We start from the raw sequence: 24514 nt of genomic DNA on the forward strand, positions 1-24514 counted from the left end.
TTGAACTAGTCTTTGAATATAAATATTAAATCCTTTCCTAACCAGGTATTTCGCATAGTACCGAATATAATGCTATGAAAGAGGATTTAAACAAGGATACTTGAAAATGGCATATATTACAACTATCACTTTCTTGATTTTCTAGGTTCACACCTAATGTTGTCTATAATGAATTCGGAAAGGGTTTTTACACGTAACCTTAATTCATGTTTTATTTCTAAATAGTTGTCTACAATCTCATGTGCTTGTCTAGAAGATTTTACAAATCTTTAAATAGATAATTTTTTTTATATATTTACAATGTGAAAGACTATAAATAGAAAAGGATACATAATATAGAAATTGAAATTAAACTAAAAATAATAATAATAAAAAAATTGTTCTAAATACTAAGCTTATGCTTTATAGAACCATCAGAATCGTTTAACTCGTCTGCACCAAAACCTTTATGCTAGCATGTAGGAGAGTTTATTAAGTTGTTCTAAATATATTAATGTCTTATTTATTTTTATGTTTTAAAAGTGTTTTTGAAAAAAAAATTGAATTTTTTTACTTTAAATTAATATTTTTTTGTATATTTAGATCATTTTAATGCGTTGATGTCAAAAAAAAATTTTAAAAATAAAAAATAAAATATTATTTTAATACATTTTCAAGTGAAAAACACTTGAAAAGTAATCGCAGGGTGTTTAGGAGTGTGGTTGTTGTTGCTTTTTATTTAGAAAAACACGTGTCAATAATGTTTTTTTATTTTTAAAAAATTATTTTTGAGATGAGCACATCAAAATGATTTGAAAATATCAAAAACATATTAATTTAAAGTAAAAAAAAATTAAAAATTTTTTTCAGAAATACTTTTAAAAAGCACTCTCAAACAGGCACGAACCAAATATGCTTAAACCGATGTGGAGGGTGCATATGTAAGATCCTTCAGAAAGAGGACTTAATTTTGCTTGATATGCAGGTTGGTTTGAAAATACCCTTTATTGTTTAAAAAAATAAATTTGGTCCCTCAACTAACTTAATTTTACAACTTAGCCTCTATAGTTCTACATCAATTTGATTTGATGGAAGATTAATAGAAGTTATAATCATGGTAGGCGTCATGGTGCCAACCTTATTAATGATGTAGCAACTTATTAAGCAATCTTTATTATTATAAAGAAAAATTAGATGCTGAAGTCAAACTTCATAGTTATGGGAGTGAATTTCTTTGTCTTATATAATGAATCGTTTATATTATATTTTTCGTGTAATTAATTAAATGCTTATGGAAATAGGCTTGCCGAACCCATGCATATTTTAAAATGTTGATGAGTTCTAGAAATATTTAACTAGTTTAGAAACAATAATTATGTATTAGATAATTAGTTAATTTATTAATTTTAACAATTTAATTTATTTTTCTTAATCACAATAGCTATAGCCAATGATATTGAGTTTTAATTAGTGGAAATATTAAATAGTAAAATCTTGAATTAAGATTTTTATATAATAATTTTATTTAATAGTATTCTGTGTTGTTTTTTTTTTGTTTTTTATATTATTTTTTATCCAATACACTTTATGATTTGAAAAAACAAACCCCTTTTAAATTCCTCAATTAATAGGAAGTACAATATTGTTCGAGTTTGGTTTCATTTACTTAATTAGCCTGCTCTATAGGTTGGTAAACTAGATTACAAGGAAATTAAAGAAACTAAACCTACCACGACTTGATAATTAGAACTGAATTAAATCATTTAAATCCCACTACATTCCAAGGTTTTCAAGGAGCTATCAGCAAATAATTTGGACAAGGCATGTGCTACTAATAATTTGGATCAATTAATTATACGGTTGAAATTATTTACTAATTAATTAGAAGCATCATTTATTAATAATGTCACCCCCTTCAAACTTGGAATTGTAGGGGACCTTAGTCTATATATATTATATATATATATATATTATATATATGATACCTAAGGAATGAATGCAACTTAGCTTATTGTAATTTTGGTGGATTACTTCGGCACTCATGACCTAAAGGTGGGTGGGGCTTGAGAGATTGGGGCAGTGCACCTTCCATTAGGCACACCATATTAAATTTTCTGGTATGGATTAAGCATTCATTCGTGTCACTCATGTCAATGAACAATTTTTATTTATTTTTCTTTTATTTTTTGTTGGAAATAGTATTGGATCTTGAACAATATTATAAGAACTTTTTTCTGTTTTTTATTGTTTTTTGTTTTTTCATTTTAAAAATACTTTTAAAAAAATTTAATTTTTTTCTTTATTTTAAATTAATATATTTTTATGTTTTCAATTACATATCCAAACACTTTTAAACATGAACAATAATTTTTTTTTGTTGCGGACAATGATGTGATCAATTGCGTGGTTAAAGGCAGTATTATTATTATTTTTCTTGTGTAAACAAAAGGCCTCATAAGCGTGGACTATAGACTAGGGATGATCCTGTTCTTAGACTAATGAAAACCTCCAAATAAGATTCCCAGATTTTGATCCTTCGAGCATCCACTTAGATTAAGGAAGATTTAATTTACTCAGCATTACATGTAAGGAATAGTTTAGAATTTATATGAAGATATCCTCATGGAATTTACATGAGAGTTGTTAGTAATTGTCAATCATCTGTTTTTTTGTTATTCTAATCATTATGAATGTGATTTTTTAAAAAATATATTAAAATAATATTTTTTATTTAAAAAAATTATTTTTTGAAATTAACACATCAAAATAATCTAAAAACATCAAAAAATATATAATTTAAAGAAAAAAAATATATTTTTTTTAAAATAAAATTAATCAACCAATGTTAATTAATTATAGAAGAAGAAATAGCTAACAAAGTTCTTTATAGTCTTGTTGAGAGAATTGTTTTCACTCGTAACATTCCTTTATTTCAATAGTTAGTCTTATTTATGAAAAATGTATAATTTCATTTTTCATGAAAAACATTTTTTTAACAAATAAGTTATATTCATTTTTGAAATGTTTTTTTTTCTGTAAAATAAATTATATATTTTTCATTAATGATTTTTGTATGATGGTAATAAGATAAGAAAAATTGCAGTGTTTGTGATTAAAATGATTATTATAGTATAAGTAGTGATAATTAGTAATAATGTTAGAGATAATGATAAAATAATAATTATTTTAGTAATAAAACCGTGATTGATGACGGTGATGTGGAGATGGTAGTCAATATTAGTGGTACAAGATTATGATAAGATGATAATAAAATAATAAATATATTAAAAATATTAAAAATAAAATAGTGATTGTAGTGGCTGTAATAGTAGAGTGATGATGAACGGTGGTTATATGGTGGTGTCATGGTGGTATTGATACATATAATAAGTTAATATTGCTAAGAAGAATCTTCTCTCTTTTTCTTGGTATTAATATTAATATATATATATATATATATATATATATATATATATTATTCAACAGTTGACTAAAATATACTTTTAATTAAAAAATAAATAATAGTTTCATACAAATATCTTCCGCAAAAGAAACAGAATCTAAATATTTTAATTGATTTTTTGGCAGTTTGATCAATGCCTTTCCAATTTAATATTTTGACTTGCAAATCCTTAAACACCTTAAAATTCTATCTTTTCCCTTTTGACATACGGTGACAGCCTTCACTTATCTTCTTCTCTTCTTCATCTCTCTCTCTCTCTTTTTTTTTTTTTTATTTAATGTAAGGGATTCAAGGAAAGACAACTTTGACTATATCTATTTCCTTGCATTGCCACTTAATATTATGGAACTTAGTATGATATTTTCTTTTTTGTTTTAGTTTTCTTCTTAATAGAAGCTTCAATGAATTTTCCTCTCAAAACTTTCCTCTCACAACGTAGTCTCATTATGAAATATATAATGTTGATTTATTTTTCTTTTTATAGTAGTAATAGAGAATAATATAAATCATATATTGAAATTTCATTTAACAGTTTAAGTTATTGGATTGAGATGATTTTTTGACATGGTATCAGAGATCAAATGGTTACGAGTTCGAATTTCAACATCTCCATTTATTTGATAAAAATCAACTACAAAGTAATATGGATTTGTGTAAATTTCAAATTCAATGGGCTTTCACTTGAGAGAGTGTGTTAGAGAACAATATAAATTATATCTTGGAACCTCACTTAACAATTTAAACTATTAGGTTGTATTTTAAATTAAATTAGATAAAAGTTGATCTTTTTAAACTTAGTTGATCTTGTTAAGACTTGATTTTTGTAATTTTTTAAAATGGTATCATTTTAATTTTTTTTTAAATCTTAAAATAATACTGTCCTTGAAATAACTTGAGGTTATCGGCTTAATTTATGAACTGAATCATATATCCGGTCGAGTTTAATAAGAGTTATTTTTCAACATTTGTAAGAGAGAGAGAGAAAAAATATAAGAGAACAATTTGGTCAAAATCAAGCCGTGTAGAAGGATGTTGATCAATTTAATTCCCACGGAATTCCACAAACAAATTGTTCTGTTATTCCACCACAAGCTCTCTTTTCTATTCAGTAGAAGACTTGGGGCACACCCTGCCCCCTTCAACCATTCCACACTTCAAATTATTTGGCATTTTAATTCTGACTACTAGCTGATTTACACCAAGTAGTGTTGATAACAATTTCTCATCTATAAGAAACCTGCTAAAATCATCAATCTTCTACCGCCATTATAGCCGCTTTGCAATTAATTAAAATTGCTTTCTAGCTCGCATGGACCATGTCAAAAACCGCTACATTTTTCTGGTTAGTCGTGAAACTTTCCTTTACATGAAGAACAACACACTGTAATTGTGCCTTCCTTGGCAAGCTGAGTGTGTAATGGCGATGATCGTCCCGTTTTCTGTGATCTTAGCTGCTGCAGTTCTTTCTTCAATCTTCTGTTCTCATTGCTTAAACTTTCACAACATTTTTTCAAGAACTCACAGTCTACCTCTGTTTGCTTCAGCTTGGTCCTGCATGTTATTATTTTGTTGTCATTATTGGGAGTAGTTTTAACTACAGAAAAGAAACTGAAAACCCAAAAGAAACCGAAAGAAAAAAAAACAAAGATATCGTGGAATTTAATGTACAAACTGAGTTATGAACATTACCTTGCTCTCCTGTTCTGAAACCAAACTTCAACTTGTCTTGGCTTCAAATTCAATTGCTCGGCAAGTGAATGCTTTTGAGCCTGCATGCACGTTGTGAATATTTCATCAAGCCACTGGATAAATAAATTAAATAACAAGAGGTAATTAAACAAATAATAAACAAAGCAAATATTACAGGCATCCTAATTTGAAGTTTTTGATAGCAGGATCAAGGATTTATAAGAAGTTCATGCATGAAGAACTTTGCAATTTTAAAAATTAAAGTTTCCAAACTATAATATATTTAATTTTCTGATATCTTATCAAGATCAAGAGATGGAAGTAACTGCCCAGGGAAGAGAAAAGAAAAGAAAAGAAAAAAAAGACAAGAAGAGCTGGTCAAAAGGGTACCGGATTAAGAGTGGTATGCCTTCTGAAGCTCTCCTCGAGCAAGCTGGATTGATCTTTTGTAAGCCTGAGTTTCTTTCTACCAGAACCATCGATGTTACTATCAATGGAATCATCACGTCTCTTAATTCCATATTCTTCATCTTCTTCAGACTTGAAACATATCCCCTCCGCCTTGTCATGATGATCCATATCCATGGCATCGTTTTTCGGGCACAGTGTAAATGAGAGGTCTAAACGTACAGCGGGCTTCTCCTTCTTTTTCTGCGGCCATGGCTCATGGTTTTCACCACCGAGTCCAAGCCCGAGTCTTGTGTCACAGTATCCTTCTGCTTCCATGTCCAGTACTGAGAGAGATGAGAGGACAGAAGAGAAAGAGACGATGAATATAATTGGCAAATGGAAAGAAGGGGTTAGGATGTGACTTTATACAAGATTGAATTGGATGTTATTTAGGAATATATAAATGATTTTAAATATATTTTGTGTGATTAATTATTGTACTAATGACAACTAAAATAGAGTATCAATATAAATGTATGTGATGAAAAGGGATTAATGGCGTGCGTTAGAGCTATGACCCCATTTAGGGAGACCAAAACTCCTTCAAAGCCACATCATGTTTGACTTCGCGATTTCCACGGGATTTTAATTAATAATTAATTACTTCTAGACTTTGATTGATTTTAGTCTTTTGCCCACAAGCTAGACCTTGAATTACCAAACACTTTCCCTGTTTAAGAAAACAAAAGAATTCTTTGTTTTGAATTTGGAGTCAATTTGTCTATGTATATCCACACAACTAATCATATGTTCATATGATGATGCCCAGCACCAGCAGTGTTCTTTAGAATCAAGTTAATAATTACATCTAGATCTTTGTAGTACAAATGCAAATTGTAAAATCCGATCATGATTTGATTCTGACATATACGAGTAAAAACCCGTATTATTAGTTATATTCTATACTTTTTTTTAATAAAATATAATTAAAAAACATATGATATTTCATCCTCGATGTTATTTATTCGAGGAATAAGGCTATAAAAACATTAGTTTCTATATATGTATATTATAAAATATTTAATATGATAATTCTCATCACATATATATGGGAAGTAAATCAGTTATATATATGATACCAGTCATTGATTTCTATATATGTATAACCTTTTGTATTTGCGTATACTTTTCCTTACAAACACACTCTTTATAGAATATTATTTTTATAAATATATCAACAAAAAATAAATAAATTTAAAAAAATGTTTATGGTAAGATCAAACATCAGCGCACTTGCTTTAAATATATTGAAGATGCTTTCGCAGTAAAGAGTATATCTGGCTAGTGGAGACGTAACAAGTTAAGTTATATTTCCTTTTCAATAAATTCCAATTAAAAAATTCCTATACAACCTGTTTAGATCTACCACTGGTCACCATGTAGTAAATGTGTGCCATTAAATCATTTTCCTTTACTATATACTTTTCTTGGGTATAGTTTCACTTCATATCTTACCTACTATAAATCTAGCTAATTTATATAGATTTTTTTTTAATTAATATGAGTGTCTAAGCTAATTTACATGTATATCGACTAATTTTTTAAGCTCTAAAATTAACAGTTATATAAATCTTCAGTGATTTTTAAATTTATATAACTCGAACTAACCTATAACCTAACTCACCTATTTATATTTATTTTACCGAGTTGGGTGAGCTATGGTTAGCTGTTTGGATCCCTACAAGGATATCACAAGAGTAGAGAGGGCATAGTTTTCTTGAGAGGCATAGTATTTAGTTAGAGCACTGTTACGAGAAAGGAAAAAAAAGAGGATATATATGGAGAAAATTATTATAAACAGGGCATGTTTTCATGTGTTTTCACAAAAAATAAATTTAACCAAGAATATCTCAAAGTCTTGGTGGAAGTCCACATTATTGTGGGTATTTATGATCTAAAAGACATTTGTATAGTAATTTTATGTTTCTGGTTTTCCTTTAAATTACACCAGTTCAAGTTGCAAGAGCCTTTTTATAATTATTTACAGCACCAAAGTTTGAGAAACCTGGATTCCATGCATACAAAAACAGGTGCCAGCAATTTGAGAGCACAAAACGACACTGGATCAGTGTATCCTAGATTCTACACACGATGTCTTAAGAGTTAAGCCTTGGAAGGATTTTTGTTAAACGATGCCTAATTCCCCGTCGTAAGGGGAGTTGAACAACGACCTCTTGGTTTTATTAAGAAAAAAAAGGTCATTATCACTAAGTTAATATAGTCACGAGGCTAAATTCTGTAGGTGAATTATATTTTATTTATTTATTAATCTCTCAATTAATAAAGATGGTTACAAATTTTATTAAGAATATATATAGTTTGATTGAGAGTCAAGGGTGATATAAATTTCTTCAAAACACTCGCAAAATAAATGAATAAATAAATAATTTCCATCTACACAGTCAATGCAATTGAACTGTTGAAGTCACCAGTAATTATGCCCATTAAACGCAATTTACCCAATATTATGATATATAGGGTTGAAAGAATCCACTAGAAACGGCATAATTAATTATTTCGAAATGAATGGATCTTGCTAAACTGCCCACTTGTAATATTGATTTTTTACTCTAAAGTTCTCATATTTATTAAACTAGCTTAACTCTGTGGGTTCGTTCACCTTGGAAATCTTGAATCAAAACATTTTTTTTTTTTTATTAAATTAAGATACTGATAAAGCTAAATCTCAACTAAATATAAATCTGATAATGAAAAAAAAAAAAAATTGTTGTTTTAGTGTTTATTTGGAAATCCGGTGCAAACCAAGTCCTTAAAAATTTTGATTTTTTTTTTTAAAATTAAATAATTTTTTTTTTTATGATTTCAGATCATTTTGATGTAATGATATTAAAAATTACTTTTTAAAAATAAAAAATATTATTTTAATAATTTTTTAAATAAAAAATACCTTAAATTATGATCATTGCTATAATTTTAAATAGAACCCTACATGAATATGCTTTCATAGCCTGAACCAGCTATTGGGGATGGCATCCAGCAGAAGCCCAGTTCATACACAGAATAAATTGAGAATGACTGAAATAAAAAGTCTTAATTAGACGAGATATATATAATAATCATGAATATGAAAAAAAAAAAAAAATAACACACCAAATTATTATTTTTAATTCTGGTCTAGCATTTTCCATCTTATTTATTCTTCTACTTTGCTATGAATATTTATGATTACGTTGTAGACATAGATCCAGCCCACTAAAACTCTATGAAAAAAAATTCAAAGCATTGACTCACCAAAGATTTTATTTGATTATAAAAGAGAGGTTTACATTCAATATCTTCTCGGAGAAGAAAAATATTGAAGACATTTTCGTGTTACAACTGATTGATTGGTGCATTACTCATGATTTAATTTGAATTGGGAAAAGGTAGGGAGGTAATGAAGGAGATTGATTTGCTATATTCTCTTAACTTCTGAGTCCGAACCTTAATTTAAACACTTAAAATTAATTATTCTTTATAATTCACTAGGACATCCATGCGCTTTATAATTTGGTAATTAATATGCAAACTAGTTTTAAGAAATATTTGATAATAAAATTTTGAGTTAAAATTCCTATATGGTACTAACCCTATTTGGTATAATTTTGTATTATTTGTGCTTGTTATCTTTATTATGTTGTTTTTCTTTACATATTCTTGATAATTATTTGCATGTTGTTGAATAATCAAGTCAAGAAGAAATCACCAAATAGGACATGCTCATGTAGGAGAGGATGAAGAGATTATCTCTTGAAAATAGACACTTGGTATCTAGTGATAAAAAACATGCAAAGAAAAATTACAAAATTAATCTAGAAACTATCAATGATAGAGTTGTCGAGACAACTTGAAGAATTATCCTATCAATCGACAGAGAATAAAAAGAAAAAATTAAAGGACTAGAGAGAGAGTTATACATCGCACATACTATGGTCATCTTTGAAAACTTGTTTCACAAAAGAAAATAGATGATGTAACCTCTTAATTGGGATGAATGTCTAGGAGATTTTTGTGATCTAATTTATGATGAGGTAGATGTGCATTAATATTTTGTATAAATTTATTATGTTTATTTTAATGATAATTATATTGATAATGATAATAAAAACAATGACAATAATAACATGATGATGTCATCAATAGTATCGTTATTGATAAATTAGAGGTTGAGTACAAAGAAAATATAAAATGTGTTTAATAATAATAAAATTTTAATTTAAGTTATATTGATTTGATTGATTACAAATTTAATATTATAGAAAAGATAGATTTGTTGAAGAGAGAGTTATAAAAATACAACACATGTAGACAAAAAGAGTTAAAGGTTTGCATTTCAAGCTCATGAAAAAGAAATTATTTGTCACTTAAAGTTTTTTTATATAAAATTGAACATAAAGAGAATGAAATTCACATGTAAAGTTATTATAACCTGAAAGGAAAGAAAAAAAGAGGTTTGGAAGCTTTAATTAGACACACACAAGATCAAGGCAAGAGTAATTTAAACTTGAAAACAAGTATTTTAAATTCACAAAGAGATTGATACAAGAGGTTTTTTTAAGAAAGGTTATTTTTTCTCAGTTATTTTTATTCTTTTATATTTAGTTTAGGATATCAAATATATTACGCTTAATAATTCTATATTACTTGTTCTTGCTGTTTTTCTTCCTGTGTTGTGTACATCTATGAGAAGCCATGCTGCTTCAGCAATTCTAAGTTAAGTTTTGGAACATGAGATGATATAAATCTACTGATAGAAAGATATTGAAATTGAGAATCACAAAATAGATATAATTAAAATTGCCAGCGTTTTATTAAATGATCTCCGAGCCAGTTCTTAATGATGCCGAACCTTACATGCGACGAGAAATATTCTATCAGTAGATTGGTTTAAGAACAATCATAGCTGCATTGACACATATAATTATAACCTAATCTGTCACAAAACCCTTCACTTAGAGAACCTTGCTGAGCACATTTTGCAGCACAGCACGCATCACTGCACTGCTCTGAACAACGACCCAGACCAACGTTGCACCTTTTCTCCGTCCCACATTCATAGAAGCAAACACAGCTATCACCCTGACAAGCTCCCTTGCCACCGTTAGGATATTTCGAAGCACATATATCACTGCAAGACGGAGCGCAGGCCCCTATTTGCCTGGTGCATACACCAGCTTCCGCCGCGAGCTCCATGGTTGCAACTGCATATAATGATCATCGATCATGCATACGAAACCAAAAGGGGAGAAATATATAAACCATGCATTTGTGTTTTCAGATTCTCCGTTATTGAATGAGCAAATACATAACCCTACCTTAGCACCATGTTTAAACAGAAATGGAGGAAAATCGAAGGAATGAAATATTACCTAGTGCAAGAATAAACAGAACATAGTGGAAAAACGTGGCCATGTCTCCCAGTCGGTGAAAGGGCAACAGATATTCTCTTTAAATCTTCACAACTTAATTTTGTGGAGGTGAAGAACGATTGACATCTCTATTTGTACAGAAAGAGATAGTCAAATAAGGTAATGTATTAGGTATGAAATATTAAAGCTATATATATACATATTAGGTAGTTGGAGATTTCGATTATTTATGTATAGGATATGTCTTCCTTTTCTTTTCGATTGTGGAAATCATTGGCGGCACTCCTATATATACATACATACATATATATAGTAAGCAATAATCTTTTGTTAAATTGAGTATGATTTTATGTTTATTTTTTGTATGTCTTCCTCTTCAAAATATACCTATAAAGTGACTATCATTATTTTATGATATTTATGTGCTTATAATTAAGAGTTTGGTTTTGTTTTTTTTTTTTTTACTAATTTATATATTTTAGATTTGGATTTAAATTTATTATACAATAATTATTTGGCCCATAAAAGATATTTTTCTTGCCATTCCATTCATCTATATCGAGCAACAATTAATTTTCTTCGTCTCTTAAATATTTTTTAAAAGGAAAATTAACATTTGGTTTTAAAGTTAAGAAAATATTAGGTTTTTATTCCTTTTTATATGGTAGATAATTAAGGTAAAATGATGAGAATTAATTTTAATAATTATTCAAAATTAATTATTCATGATTTTTGATTTCAAAAATTATTTTTTCCCTTTTTTTCCCTCTGCATTTTAGAGCTTAAGTTCTTATACCCGTAGAGAGATTTTAAGTACAATATTTTTTTTTATTCATTGACTCTTAAGTAAACGCATACTTTAAGAGTATAGTTGTAGCAGTCATGGAAGATTGATTGCATCTATTTTTTTGTATCAAATGATAAAAAAAAAATAAAATTTTAATGATAAATAAATAATAATTATTGATAAATATGAATACATGTTTCTCTTGTTAAAGGTGTACATAAAATAACTATGTAATAGTATTCATGCTGGTACTAGTTACTGCTGATTGTGTGATTATAAGTTTAGTTTAAAATAGTGAAACATTGTTTTGTTAAATTATGTTGTAATTTTAAGAAATAAAAGGATCAATAAAGACTATAACATAAAAAAATTAATAAAAAAATTGTATCAATATTAAATAATTTATAATTTTTTAAGCTTACATATTACTTGCGTGCATCTATTTATATTTTTTATTAGACTAATTCTTAAACTCAAAATAAACAATAGAAAAAAAAGTTCTATATATATCACAACAAAACATTTTCAGCGAAATCCACTGCAATGTAGTGAGAGCATTCCATTCATATATTGCTTTCTGGCTTTCTTATACTTCTCGAGTAGTAGTTTATAGCTATCAATCACATCCTCAAATAACACTTCATCACAGAACTTAGATTTAACTTGCATGAATGCAGCTTCTGTCATGTCCTTGTGTTGAGCACATGAAGGAAATAAATTTTGAAATTCACCGAGAGGTACATTCCAATCATGTTCTTGAATTGTTTCTGTCTCCTGATAGAGAAGCCTGAGCCACCTCATTCGATGTAAGGGATCTTCATTTTTTCCAATAGCTACTTCCACACTCCTGAAAACTTCCAAGAACATTGATGCCTTGTTAATTTGATCAATTATGTGGTTGAAAGTGGTTTTCTGATTCAAATATAACCAATCATTGATCTCCAAAGGCAAAACGAGAGCACCAGCTAAGGAAGCTTTCCGCAAGGTAGAATCAGAGGCCCCAATTAATTCAATCATTAGATGCAACAGAGTCACAGACATGAGGTCCAGAGTTCCAGACAATGGCTCATCTGAAGCTCCATGCAACTGTGTTTGGGTCTTGTACCAGCGATGGAGTGCAACATGTGCAAAGCCCTCCCACCTGCAATTAAGAAACATTCAGCATGGCACACATGAGAAACGGTCTCTTAGATAGCCACAAATCTTAATTTCATCACAAATTTCAATTTAAATAAGATATCCATAACCATATCTTTCAATCCCCAACCATGCCAATTTTGTAAACTTGGATCACAAAATTTACACAATTAGAACTTTTAGAATACAGAAACTATGCAAGGGTTTGAAATTCCAGGATTCAATTCATCTAAACTGTTCTGAAGCAACACCAAGTAGAGTATCTGTCCTGGATTAACGATAAACATTTCATTTGGGAACAGTGTCAGGCATGAATACTACTGCATAAAAAACTACAAGATTCAGCTATCCAAAGATAAAAGGAGAGAAGAAAAACAATCAATTTGCAAATAACTACCTTGATAAGGACTGACCCTTTAAATTTCAGCTATCCAAAGATTCCATATCACTGCATATACAGTTGTACACTTCCATAGACTCCTTATCCTTAAACAACTAAAACTACCCTCTCCCAAAATCCACAGGATTCATCAATAATTCCTAATAGAGCCATATTTCTTGAGTGTATTGGTCATTCATAGGCCAGCTTACAGGTTACAAAGAATCAAACCCATACATTGAATGGACCTACATAGTAATTTATTATTCAGTTTGAAGAACCAGATTATTAGCTAGCTTCAACAGATAAATGGCCCTTGGCAGATTTTGTCAGTAAAAGGTAACTGCTGGGGGGACATGTAGGTAAGGATATCCTTAGATATTATCAACCAATAAAATCAGTAATTCATTGACTGGCCATAAGCGTATCTGTCTTCTAGGGGAGAGGTGTGAGGATTAATTCCATCATGCTGTGAGCAATTACATGCTAAATAAATCCCACTCCATTAATTTGATAAATTAACTGAATTAGAGACTAGAAATGAAATAAAATTTGCTAAGCAGACCTTTTTTTCAATATGGATGACCAAACAAATCTGTTGCATTGAAAAAACAAGGATGAACTTTTACTTACTCAAATGGAGGTTCCACCTCAACACCAAAAGTGACATGTAAGGAAAATCTGGCTAAATCACTAGAACCATCGTCATGTGTACATGCCTCGTGAGGAAAGCCTCTTGGAATATACAAGATGTCACCTTCCCTCAACTGGAACTTTCTACATTCAGCTAAAGAATTCTGTTCCCCAAGACAATGTTCTCTATCAAAAGGATCATACAAGCGAGGTAGCTGCAAATTTGGTCGTGGATAGATTGTCCATTGCTTAGTCCCAAAGAGTTGGCATACAAACACACAGTGGTCATCACAGTGACGAGCCAAGCCTTGAGAATTAGGTGGTGTCAAGTATATATTGGCACCTACTGATGGTTGACCAAACAAAGATGCTAAAGCATCTGCAACAGCTGCAATACTTGCAAAGCGGAACTCAACACCACGGAGCGCGATTGTATAGCCCTCTTTAAATGCTTCTTCACATTTCATAATATCCACGTTATTGAAAGCAAGTTTCTTAAAGCAGCATGGATCAACTTTCTTTTGAAAGAAATGCACCTCTTTTTTTGAAGGCTGCTCTGTTCTTAGTACCCGTATGTCCTGCTCATATATTATAGGACAGCCCAATTCACTTCTCACCTCCTCTAGGAAACTTATGATGTTCAGTTCATCTGAAGCAATAGGTACACATGAAAAAAACCTTTGAAGAATGGATGCAACAAAGGTAGGACATGATTCTTTACAGTTTAGAGACTCTGCAAATGAGCTTAAAATGTCATTTTCCTCAGTTAAGGACCCTGAAAGCCTTCTTACAAGAGAAGGAGATGATTCCCAGTGATGTAACATGAAATTTTCAAAACCTAGATCACTCCAACCAAAGATCATTCTGTCAACTAACACAGATGGCAAAGGAATCACAAATTCACTGACATTAATAGATAACCTAAAAATACTTTCTGCCAGGCTGTTAACTGTAACATTGCTCAAATTTAAATCCCTATCTCGATGTGATGACCAAGCATTGCCAAGTAACATCTGATCATGCACCTTTTCCCACAATGTTTTCAAAGAAACCAAGAATTTTTCGGATAGCTTCCATGGGATCTTTTCCAATTGCTCCACGTTGCAAGTATTAATTAAAGTAATAGCAGCGTGAAGAATTGACACTGCATGCCCATCTTCTTTAAAAGCTATCCTGGCACAGGCAACACTTCTCTCATCTTCATTACATAAAGAAACCACTATTGAAGATGCAGGAACCTGAAGGAATCCAAAACTAATGGATGTTAAGTCATTATACCAGAGGAAATATTCGCATTTTGAACACTAAATATTTACAGAAACAATAAAGTCTTTAGTTTAAAAAAAGAAAGACCTTTTAAGTAAATTAACAGATAAGAATTTTTCTTTCCATCATAAATGAAAATCGGGACACTTTAAATCAATCAAGCAAACCAAATTACATATGTAACCAAACCCTTGTAAAGGAAATGAGGAACATAGTTCAAAATACTCACATAAACCATTCTAAGGCTGAGAATTCCAATAAACTTCGTCTTCCAATCAAAGTAGAAGACAAATCCAAAAGGGCATTACAAGCAGCCACTGAAACTTTCCTTTGTCCACTCCCTAACATCAAGATCAATCCTTTCATTATCCCCTCATCCAAAGCAACCAGTTCATTCATTTCCAATGACACTAGTGAAGCCAACCCAACAATCTCCGCACTTCGACACGCAATTCCAGCACACCTGAAACAATTATTTCCAAAAATTAGCGAAACCCACCAACTGTTCGATAAAATGCACCAAAGAAAAAGGAGAGAAAAAACAATTACTTGGAGCTCATGAGGATGGGCAACAAGGAGAGAACAGATATGGGAAATGTTTGGTTGTTTGAAAGGATAGATTGGTGTAATTTGGTTAAGCATTTCTTGACTAAGATTTCGGAACTATTGTTGGGTGTGTTTTTTTGAGAATCGGAGAGTTGGGTTGCTGCGGCTAGTAAGAGAGGGAAGATGGTTGTAGTGTTGTTAAGGGAGAGAAGGGACGTTGTTTTTCTTTTGCGGGTTCTCTTCTTGCTGTTTTTTTGCTGCTCCTCCATTTCCATTTTTCAGTTTTTACAGATACGCAATTTTTCTTGGCTCACTCTTTCTTGTGTTTATGGGAATTAAGTTTGGGTAAATTGTTGTTTTTTGGTGGAAAGAATTTGGAGGTGGTAAAAACTAAAAAGGAGAAGAGAGAAGGCATTAATCAGATTTTATTGCATCCCTATAATTTTGGGGGTTTCTTAGTATGGTCCCTCTTTTATTTTCTGAATTGATTAGGTTCCTCTCCTCAAGATATTCTCTTAACAATGGTCCCTATGTCATGATTCCATCAATTTTTGCGTCAAATGTGAACACAGGTAAAAAATATAGATTTTTGAGCATTTTTTAAAAATAAAAATAAAATATTTGAAAAGAGTTAAAATAATAGAGAAAAAATCAAAATAAAAAAAAATCAAGAAAAAGGCCATGATGATTCTATGTTCATTTTCGCCCTGCTGATGCGCTCGTAGCTCATGGAGTTGCATGCTAGGAAAAAAAAAAAAAATCTCTGTTGTTTTTTAGAAAAGAATTGTGTCTAAAAATTTTGAAAAAATATACATTTTATTGAAAATAGAAAAGGAAAATAATTTTAATTTTTTATCTAATCATTTTTTTTCATTTTTCTTACGTTTTTTTTATAATATTTCCGTATGTTTTTTTAAATTTATGGAATATGCCACAACAACATGGAGAGAGATGAGTCCATTTCAAGGGTTGGCTCTTGGTCTCCTCTAGGTCTAGAAGCCAGAAACATTCTATTAACACATACCGTGCATGCTGAAGAACACGAACAGAACATCAACATAGATGAGAATCCTAATGAGGTTTCTATTAAACTACTTGCGTGCTTCAACAAGCCCGAGCTGCCAGTTTTGTTGTTTGGAATCATTGATGCTGTTATACAGGGTATCGTCACCCCAATTTCCAGCTTTTTTTTGCTATGGAAAGCCTTTGGGATGTACCATAAACCTCCAGAGGAGAAGCAAAGAGATTCAAGTTCTGGGCAATCGTGTGTGTGTGCTATTGGGTTTCATTTGCTTTGTCGGCCTTCCATTGAGAAGTTACCTCTTACGAATTGCCGGGGCAACTTCATTCATATGATCAATGAGAGATGTGATATGAGACCACTTGGAGATTCAAACATTCCGAATCAAGTTAAACAATTCTCTTAAGAATGTGAAGCACAAAAGAGTAAGCCATTGATGGAAATGAAATTTAAGAGTTATTCCATCAATGCGCCATCTTATTTTAGAGATTTCAAAACCCATAACACATAGGGCATAAAGAACTCGCTTCCCTGTACTCCATCCAAAGGAAGAGCTAATCCATCAATGCACCATGAGTCTACTAGTGGTTCAGATATTCCAGCAACACAGGCCGGGTCTCATTCTAGTTTAAAGATCATCTTTCTGCTCTGAAGCAACTCCTAAAAGCTTAGCAAGTTCTCCACTTTCGTATGCTTCCACGGTGTCTATTATCAAGACATCAGAGCTTTAGTCAGTTTTTAACATGATGTATTTCAAATAGAGAAGGCAAATGATTATATTTGTTACAAGAAATAAAAAATAAATGAAGACTTGCCATCTGAGCCACCAATGTGCTTCCCGTCTATGAAAACCTGAGGCACAGTGCGCCTCCCAACAATTTCACTCATGGCATCCTGAATGTTGTGCCCATCCTCTGCAAACACAGGGCCAACCATTTTCTTTAACTCTCTGGTCATAATTTACAAATAGGGGATGTGCAAATAGAATAAAATCTCAAGTTCCAACGTCAGTAACTTATCTACTATGACTAAGATATTGAGGAAAGCCTAAACTAATTTTTGTTGCGAAGGGCCAAAAGTGCAAGATCAAGCCATTAGTATTTAGAATTGGAAGAAAACACATCTAGCAAACATGCTTGTGGTTGTGAGTGCAGAAATAAAGATCAGTAGTCACTTCAGTACCACCAGCAAAACATTTACACAGTAGGATAGGCAAATGGATATTTGTACAACTGGGTAGAAAATCCATCGCCATATTACCTTAATTTTCTTTCCACCAATTTACTCAAGATTAGCTATTATTTCTTTCTTCTTCTCATTTCCCTCCCAGGTTCCCCTTTTCTCTTTTGATAAGTTAATTGATTCTTATTTCTATCAAAAAGTTCAGCTTGCCATCAACAAGTTAAGCTTTCAACTTGTTGATAGGCAACACTTGCTTTATGCAATGTGAATAACATTGTTTTGCAACAGAAAGGCCTCAACTCTTGAGAGCAGCCTTTATAAATATAAAAAGCACTGAAGAACAGCAATTCTATCTGCTAATTCTTGCTCCCAGGACAGGCTTTAGAGGCAATCACATTCTTTTATCAACAAGTTCAGATTCTGTACTCAATTAAGTCATGTTTTCCGGCACTTATTGAAGTTAGTGAAGAGGTAGCAGGGAACAGACCTCTTTGATCGAGCTCGACAACATGTGGTGTCTGGTTCAGTTCTTTGAAAACACCTTTAGCCCTCTTACAATACCTGCAGAATAAACAAAGTAGATAATAAATGGCTAAATTTTTTTTTAATAAGTGCCACAAAATTTTTAATTAAAATCATAGCTGTCTTAAGTTGAAGTTGTGCAAAAAGCACATTTACGGTTTCAAGAACAAGCCATTTTCTCATGACAAATGCAGTCCTGTTTATAAACCACAAAAAAAGCAATCCAACAGTCTTCATGCAGAAGAAGCTCCATTAGAACTCACAAACGCAATACAAGTCTTTGAATTCCCATATGATTCTCATCTTTTCTCTTTTCACAGGATTCACAACATACTAAGCAAGTTCCATAATTCCAACAAAAAACAAAAGAAAAAAAGGTTGAATTTCCAATCAATTCCTTGTGTCTCATACAAATTACACAACATCTGATCCATGAAGTCAATAAGCAATCAAGACTTCCAGCAAAGCATTTCTCAATCTCCATCCACCAAACCAATTTTCCACTCAAATAAAGGCCTACGGGCAAAAGACACTAAACTAGAGTAGCTATTCTCAAGAATTCGAGAAACTCGCTCCTGATAATACCAACAACTACAGGTTCTGCAAATGTGAGGAAGAATTGAAAGTTTATGGCCTTCTACACATGATATTTTGTTGCGCTGCATATATGGTTGAAGTGATTGAGATTAAGAGAGAAGCAAATGTCTAATAATTATTTTCACGGTTAAAAACTTCCATAAAAATAAGAAAACACCTCATATCCTATGACATGAACTCTTCCATCGATCATAAATGTGCACAAATCACAATGCCAAGCCCTGGACCAAAACGGTGCTAGTCTAGGAAGCAAGATTAACCCATAAAACCAGAGAGACTGGATTACAACAAATTAGAATCAACAAAAAGAAAATAAAAAGTAAAATTCAAGGAAATTAACAATAGAAGAAAAGAGTCTGGATTAGATCTTGAGAGTTGAGACCACAAAACAAAATATTTCAAAGCAAAACTTTAATGGGTTTTGTTAATCTTAAATAGATCGAGAGTTTTCATACTGGAATGCATTAAAATGTGGGTGCTCGTGAGAGAGAGAGAGAGAGAGAGTCGTACGGGCAATAAGACTTGGAGAAGATGACGATCTGATGAGAAGAGATGGTTTTTTTGACAAAAGTAGCTTCAGGGCTGCCAGCCCAGGTGAGTGATGCTGCAAGTACTGTTAATGTTACTGCTGTGGCCAAGATTGATGGCAATCTTATCCACGTCGCCATTGAAGAGTTTAGGCACCAACTCTTTTGTTGTGTTTCTTTTTCTCACTTCTGAGATTTGAGTTCCGTTCGACACTTCGGTTGCTTTAATGTTGTCCTCGTGAAGAAAAAGATTTTATTAAAAAATTAGCACCGGCTCAATAATATTATTTTAAATTTTTTTTGATAGATTATTGCTATTTTTAAACGTTATAAAATAGTTGTTATGTTTCAATATTTAAACATATTGTATTTTTAAAGTGCAATAATATAATATGTAATTTCACTACTAATCATGGCTTAATTAGTTTTTTTATTGATCCACGGATTATTTTATTATTTTATTTAAAAACTATGATTTTTATAAAAAAAATTAATACATTTTATAAATTAAAAACATTTTTTTATCCAACTTATAAACTAAAAATCAAATTTTAATTAAAATCTTAAAAATTTATTATTCACATGGGTCATCTTGAATTTAATAAATATCTCAATTATTAACTAATATTTAATTGATATTATAATTTAGAAACATAACAGTAAATTAAATATCATAATTTAAAATTATAAATTCTAAAATTATATTGTTTCACCAAAAATTTATTGTTATTATATTAATTTGTAATATTTTTTTTATCCGAAAGTGTCCCGAAAGAAAAATCTATTGGCTCATTGTACACAAAACTAAACACAGCGGCAGTCAAGTCAATGGATATGACCTGTGGCCTGTTTTTAACCCTTTTTTTACTTGAGAAAATGAAAGGAAATTGTTCGAGAAATACTGCAAGATAAAAGCCAAACTTTTTTTTTTTTTTTGGAACATTAGAGAGAGGTAGAAAGAGTATTTTCTTTTTTCTTCCTTCGAGTTATTCTTGAGTAGTTTTAGTGATGTAGATGGTAAATGTTTTTTAGTAATTTAGAGGGTTTTTATTTTATGTAAAATATTTCATAGAGAAATATATTTTTCTATGATTATTTCTAGTAAAATTATATAAAATTAATCAATATAAAATATTTTACAATAAACCTTTATACTTAATTTTTTTAAAAAAAATACTTTTAATTCATAAAATTTTATAAAATATTTTTTAACTAATAATTCTTTCATAATATCTTTTTAACAATTTCAACTAACACTATTATTAACTATAAAAACAATGTAAAATAGTTCCCTATCTATGTAAAATAAAAAAACCCTTTAGATGGTAAATGAATTTTTCTTATATAATCATTTCGACTTTAATCTGAAAAATAGGCTACTAAAATCAAAACTTTGTCAATATCTATAAGTTTCGGCGTGCATAATTGATCAAAAACTAAGTACGACTTCATTCTTAGATCCGATCACAAACTTTTTTTTTCTCTGTTTATTTTTTTTTAACTTGCAGGAGTTTTAAAATTAAGTTTTACTTTTCAAAAGCACATCATCTGCATCGCAATACCAACTTAAATATGTGTTTGGTATTATGATCTAAACTGCTTTTGTAAAATCAATGTTTGTCTTGATTGCTTGTATAATCAAGGAGGTCATGTTGGCGAAACATTTTCCAAGTCAAGAAAGAGCCAGTGTCAACCCACACAACCATGGCTTTTGGGTCAGCCACGCAAGGGAGAAGTGGGGGAATACCTGCATGCTATCACCGTCGTCAAATTCTATGGTCACAGAAAAACCACGCCCTAAATAGCAATTCTTTTCTTTTTCTTTTTCTTTTCTTTTTAATTAATATAAATATTCGAATAACTTATACATCTCGACTAATCCCACGAGTTTTAAAATTAATATTTATATAAGCCTTTAATTATTCTAAAAAAACTCAAACTCATAATTATTTAGAAACAAAAGCAAAACTTAACTAATTAAGTTATTTTTATGAGTTGGTCTAAATAGCTATTCTTGATTACTGCTGGTCATGGTGCAAATGCCGCCAACAAAAACCTTTATGTACATACACATCATGGTTGAGATGCTAGAGTGGTTTTCAAATGCTTTGCCCAAACCTGTGTGCAAGTTGAAGAAAATTGGCAAAGAATACTTTTCATTAACGAAACAACTAGAATAAACATTGCTTGCAGCTGCTATAATGGAACAATAGATCTCAAACTCATGGTAAATCTAGAGCAACTTCTTCAAGAACAATGGCTTGTAATTAATCTCTGTAATCTTATCTTATGTGCTATATACCATTGGAATATATCATTTGCGGCTCTAATTATGACCAAAATAATAGTGAATGAAAGGTGAAAACCAATAAATTTAAATTTTTTTATTCTAATCTTTTTATAATGTTTAAATATCCTACATCCTACGGACTTTCTTAAACATAAATTAAATTAATCAAAATTTATACTTTATTATTTAATATTTTCTTTAAATTCATATTAGTTTGTCTTGAAAAAATTCTTTGAAAACTTTTTTAAATTCCTTGCTCTAAATCTGATCAATAAACCAATTGAAATCTCTAATGGATTTCTTGATGGTGTTGCTTGGATAGCAACAATGTCATTCATTCACGGAAGCCTCAAAAAACACCCGATCGTTTACAGGAACAAGGATATAACACTAGAGAACCAGCCATTTACAACTCCTACCGTGATCTAGAGCGCCACCAGAACACAAAAACTATTAAAGAAAAAAGAGCCATACCCTCCAGCTCAAGTCTCCAACCATGATTTTTGCATCTTCCAAGTTCCATCTACGAGCGAAAATTAACAAGACATTGATAGTATGAATTGAAGCTTTGCTGAACCTAACAATTCCTGCCTAAGAAACCAAGAAAATCCCACCTAAAGCTTCCAAATGATCGCCAGATTTTGTAAAGAAAGTCATGTTAGGCCAAGTCTTAGGAACTTTATCTACCTAAATATCATACACGAATATTTAGGAGGCAAAATATTCAAAATACAGAATTTTTCTAGTTGAGACTCCAACTTTTGAACACCAACAAACAGCTAGTCTTCGTCGCTACTTTTAGCTTTCTTTGTTCCTCTTTCAAACATAAGAAATATAGAAAGCTTGTGTTACATATTGAGCCCCTAGCATTTAAATTCTAACAATTGACCAGCCCCTGTGCATAATAAAACAAGGGCATTACAACACAAAGCAAAAACCAAGACATGTTATGAAAAAAAAAGATCCACAACGTTATATAAAACACCGGGTTCTCCACCGGAAAAATTTCTATATGTAACAGTAATTCATCACACACCATCCTCCAAGCCTGTGATAGGGTTTTCATCTGATGTTATATCTCGAACAAAAAAGGAACCATGCTAATAAATTGCCTCAAGTCCAAGCCACAGAGTTTCCAGATAAGCATTTAAGCAATCTAGATGAGATCTGAGCATCATGAAAGACAGGAGATAGATCACTCATGCCAAAACTCTTAGATAATACACATTCGCCTATTCGGTGTACAAGATCAAGCTTAATAAGATTCAAGCCTCGTGAAAGAAATTGAAACTAAAAATTGCAAGTGCTATATTTTCATCCTTCGTACACATGAAAAACAATCCAATCACATCACATGACAGATCAATTCTTTAGGAAACTAGCATCTACTGCACATAATTATTTAAAAAAAAAAACACAAAAGAAGGCACATTAAAGAAAGAAGTACAACTCAAGAACAATATGTACATGCGCGTAGAGACAGGATTCCAGCTTGTTGAGCTCGTTAATCATCAATTACACAGGTGGTATGTTGGAGAAAGAGAAGCCCTTGTATCCTTTATACGCAAAATATGCAATCCTTGTGTAATAAAACCCTGGAATAAACAGAACCACTCCCAATATCGCAAAGAAAAGCCCTGATTCAATCACAAAAATTCATTTCAAATCACTTCTCGGTCACAAAACTTACAAGAAATAAAAAACCCGTCTACAACTTCTAAAACAAACAAAAAATCCCTAAAATCTTTTTTATTTCCTTCTTTAAATCCCCAAAATCAAAAAATAAAACTCATGATTTAATGCCTAAGTTTTGCAGGAACCCGCCTTAAAAACTGAATAACTAAATTAGGGATCTTTTAATTCCGGTAAAAACTGAACTGGGTTTCTAATTTTTCATTTAATCCCTCAGCTAAATAAGCAAAAAATCACAAAACTCCCCCACATAAAAAACCAACTAAATCAGACATTCAGGAAAAAATCAAAATGGTTTTTTTATTTTGCATTCAAATCTAACCAAAAAGCACAAAACTTTAACTTCACAAATCAAAACATAAAAAATCTAAAAAGAACAAGAAAAAAAAGAAATTGAAATTACCGTGACCTCTATCACCACCAACTCTGTTGTAAGTCATGAAAGAACCCAAAACAATACCAACTACACCAAAAACAAGAAGAGCAACAGCAAGAGCAATCTCTTTAATCGGTGGCTTATTATTGACTGTATATGAAGTCTCCACCATTAAATCTTCATCAGTTATTGAGAATGCATGATCCACATATGCCATCTCTGATGCTTCTTTTGTTGTTGAGATCGATCTTTGTGATCTGGGTTTTCTTTTTAAGGTTTGTTTGTTTGGTTTGGTTTTTCTTGGGGTTGAAGTTGTAAAGATTGAGACTTGTCAAAGGTAAAGATAGAGATAGAGAGAGAAAGCAGAGACCATTTCTGTTCTGCTATGTTCTCTTCCTCTTATGTCAGTTGCTAACGTACTTGGCTTGTGTCTAACTTCTTTTGCAGGAACGCCACGTATCGTATAAATTTTCTTTGATATAAATACGAATAAGATATTAAAAATAATGAATATTACTATATTGTCGAATTGCGTTTTAAGATTGTGTCAAAGTATAGATTGCGTAATTTGATCAAGAAATTTTAATAACAAATTTAATTGAAATTGTC

At 30.9% G+C, this 24514-nt stretch overlaps 4 protein-coding genes across 7 annotated transcripts; all 4 read right to left on the minus strand.

Moving 5' to 3' along the window:
* Positions 1-4453: 4453 nt before the first annotated feature.
* LOC118052144 (homeobox-leucine zipper protein HAT14) lies at positions 4454-5922 on the minus strand. Its single transcript, XM_035062988.2, has 3 exons — positions 5522-5922; positions 5132-5211; positions 4454-4993 (listed from the first exon to the last, which is right to left on the minus strand). Exons 1-3 carry the CDS (start codon positions 5855-5857, stop codon positions 4786-4788), a joined length of 624 nt encoding a protein of 207 aa, XP_034918879.1. The 5' UTR covers positions 5858-5922; the 3' UTR covers positions 4454-4785.
* A 6303-nt stretch (positions 5923-12225) lies between these two features.
* Positions 12226-16953, minus strand: LOC118052031 (uncharacterized). 4 transcript variants are annotated; one of them, XM_035062842.2, is made up of 4 exons: positions 16723-16953; positions 15382-15615; positions 13887-15140; positions 12226-12878 (listed from the first exon to the last, which is right to left on the minus strand). In XM_035062842.2, the coding sequence occupies exons 2-4, from the start codon at positions 15549-15551 to the stop codon at positions 12263-12265; spliced, it is 2040 nt and encodes a 679-aa protein (XP_034918733.1). In that variant the 5' UTR covers positions 15552-15615; positions 16723-16953; the 3' UTR covers positions 12226-12262. The 4 variants fall into 4 exon arrangements, with proteins under 4 accessions (XP_034918733.1, XP_073262512.1, XP_034918732.1 ...); XM_073406411.1 differs by lacking the exon at positions 16723-16953 and adding an exon at positions 15696-16207; XM_035062841.2 differs by lacking the exon at positions 16723-16953 and adding an exon at positions 15702-16205.
* A 128-nt stretch (positions 16954-17081) lies between these two features.
* LOC118052032 (glutaredoxin-C4) lies at positions 17082-19771 on the minus strand. The gene is made up of 4 exons (XM_035062845.2): positions 19531-19771; positions 18389-18462; positions 17535-17633; positions 17082-17424 (listed from the first exon to the last, which is right to left on the minus strand). The coding sequence occupies exons 1-4, from the start codon at positions 19686-19688 to the stop codon at positions 17348-17350; spliced, it is 408 nt and encodes a 135-aa protein (XP_034918736.1). The 5' UTR covers positions 19689-19771; the 3' UTR covers positions 17082-17347.
* Positions 19772-23121: 3350 nt separating this feature from the next.
* On the minus strand, positions 23122-24315 carry LOC118052050 (uncharacterized). Its single transcript, XM_035062861.2, has 2 exons — positions 23933-24315; positions 23122-23474 (listed from the first exon to the last, which is right to left on the minus strand). Exons 1-2 carry the CDS (start codon positions 24120-24122, stop codon positions 23353-23355), a joined length of 312 nt encoding a protein of 103 aa, XP_034918752.1. The 5' UTR covers positions 24123-24315; the 3' UTR covers positions 23122-23352.
* Between the last annotated feature and the right edge of the window lie 199 nt (positions 24316-24514).

Source organism: Populus alba, chromosome 18 (assembly GCF_005239225.2).
Source record: "Populus alba chromosome 18, ASM523922v2, whole genome shotgun sequence".
NCBI lineage: Eukaryota > Viridiplantae > Streptophyta > Magnoliopsida > Malpighiales > Salicaceae > Populus > Populus alba.

Bases quoted from the DNA above. Each gene is read 5' to 3' on its own strand.
- LOC118052144 (XM_035062988.2), bottom strand. From the start codon at position 5,857: ATGGAAGCAGAAGGATACTGTGACACAAGACTCGGGCTTGGACTCGGT. The intron at 5,212-5,521 runs GTACCCTTTTGA...ACGTGCATGCAG, and splicing joins GGCATACCACTCTTAATCCG to GCTCAAAAGCATTCACTTGC. The intron at 4,994-5,131 runs GTAATGTTCATA...AATAACATGCAG, and splicing joins TTTCAGAACAGGAGAGCAAG to GACCAAGCTGAAGCAAACAG.
- LOC118052032 (XM_035062845.2), bottom strand. From the start codon at position 19,688: ATGGCGACGTGGATAAGATTGCCATCAATCTTGGCCACAGCAGTAACA. The intron at 17,634-18,388 runs GTCTGTTCCCTG...CTGTGTTTGCAG, and splicing joins TGTCGAGCTCGATCAAAGAG to AGGATGGGCACAACATTCAG. The intron at 17,425-17,534 runs GCAAGTCTTCAT...TCTTGATAATAG, and splicing joins GCACATTGGTGGCTCAGATG to ACACCGTGGAAGCATACGAA.
- LOC118052050 (XM_035062861.2), bottom strand. From the start codon at position 24,122: ATGGCATATGTGGATCATGCATTCTCAATAACTGATGAAGATTTAATG. The intron at 23,475-23,932 runs GTAATTTCAATT...TGATTGAATCAG, and splicing joins TGGTGGTGATAGAGGTCACG to GGCTTTTCTTTGCGATATTG.
- LOC118052031 (XM_035062841.2), bottom strand. From the start codon at position 15,973: ATGGAAATGGAGGAGCAGCAAAAAAACAGCAAGAAGAGAACCCGCAAA. The intron at 15,616-15,701 runs GTAATTGTTTTT...TAATTGTTTCAG, and splicing joins CCCATCCTCATGAGCTCCAA to GTGTGCTGGAATTGCGTGTC. The intron at 12,879-13,886 runs GTAAGTAAAAGT...TCTTAATTGCAG, and splicing joins GAGGTGGAACCTCCATTTGA to GTGGGAGGGCTTTGCACATG.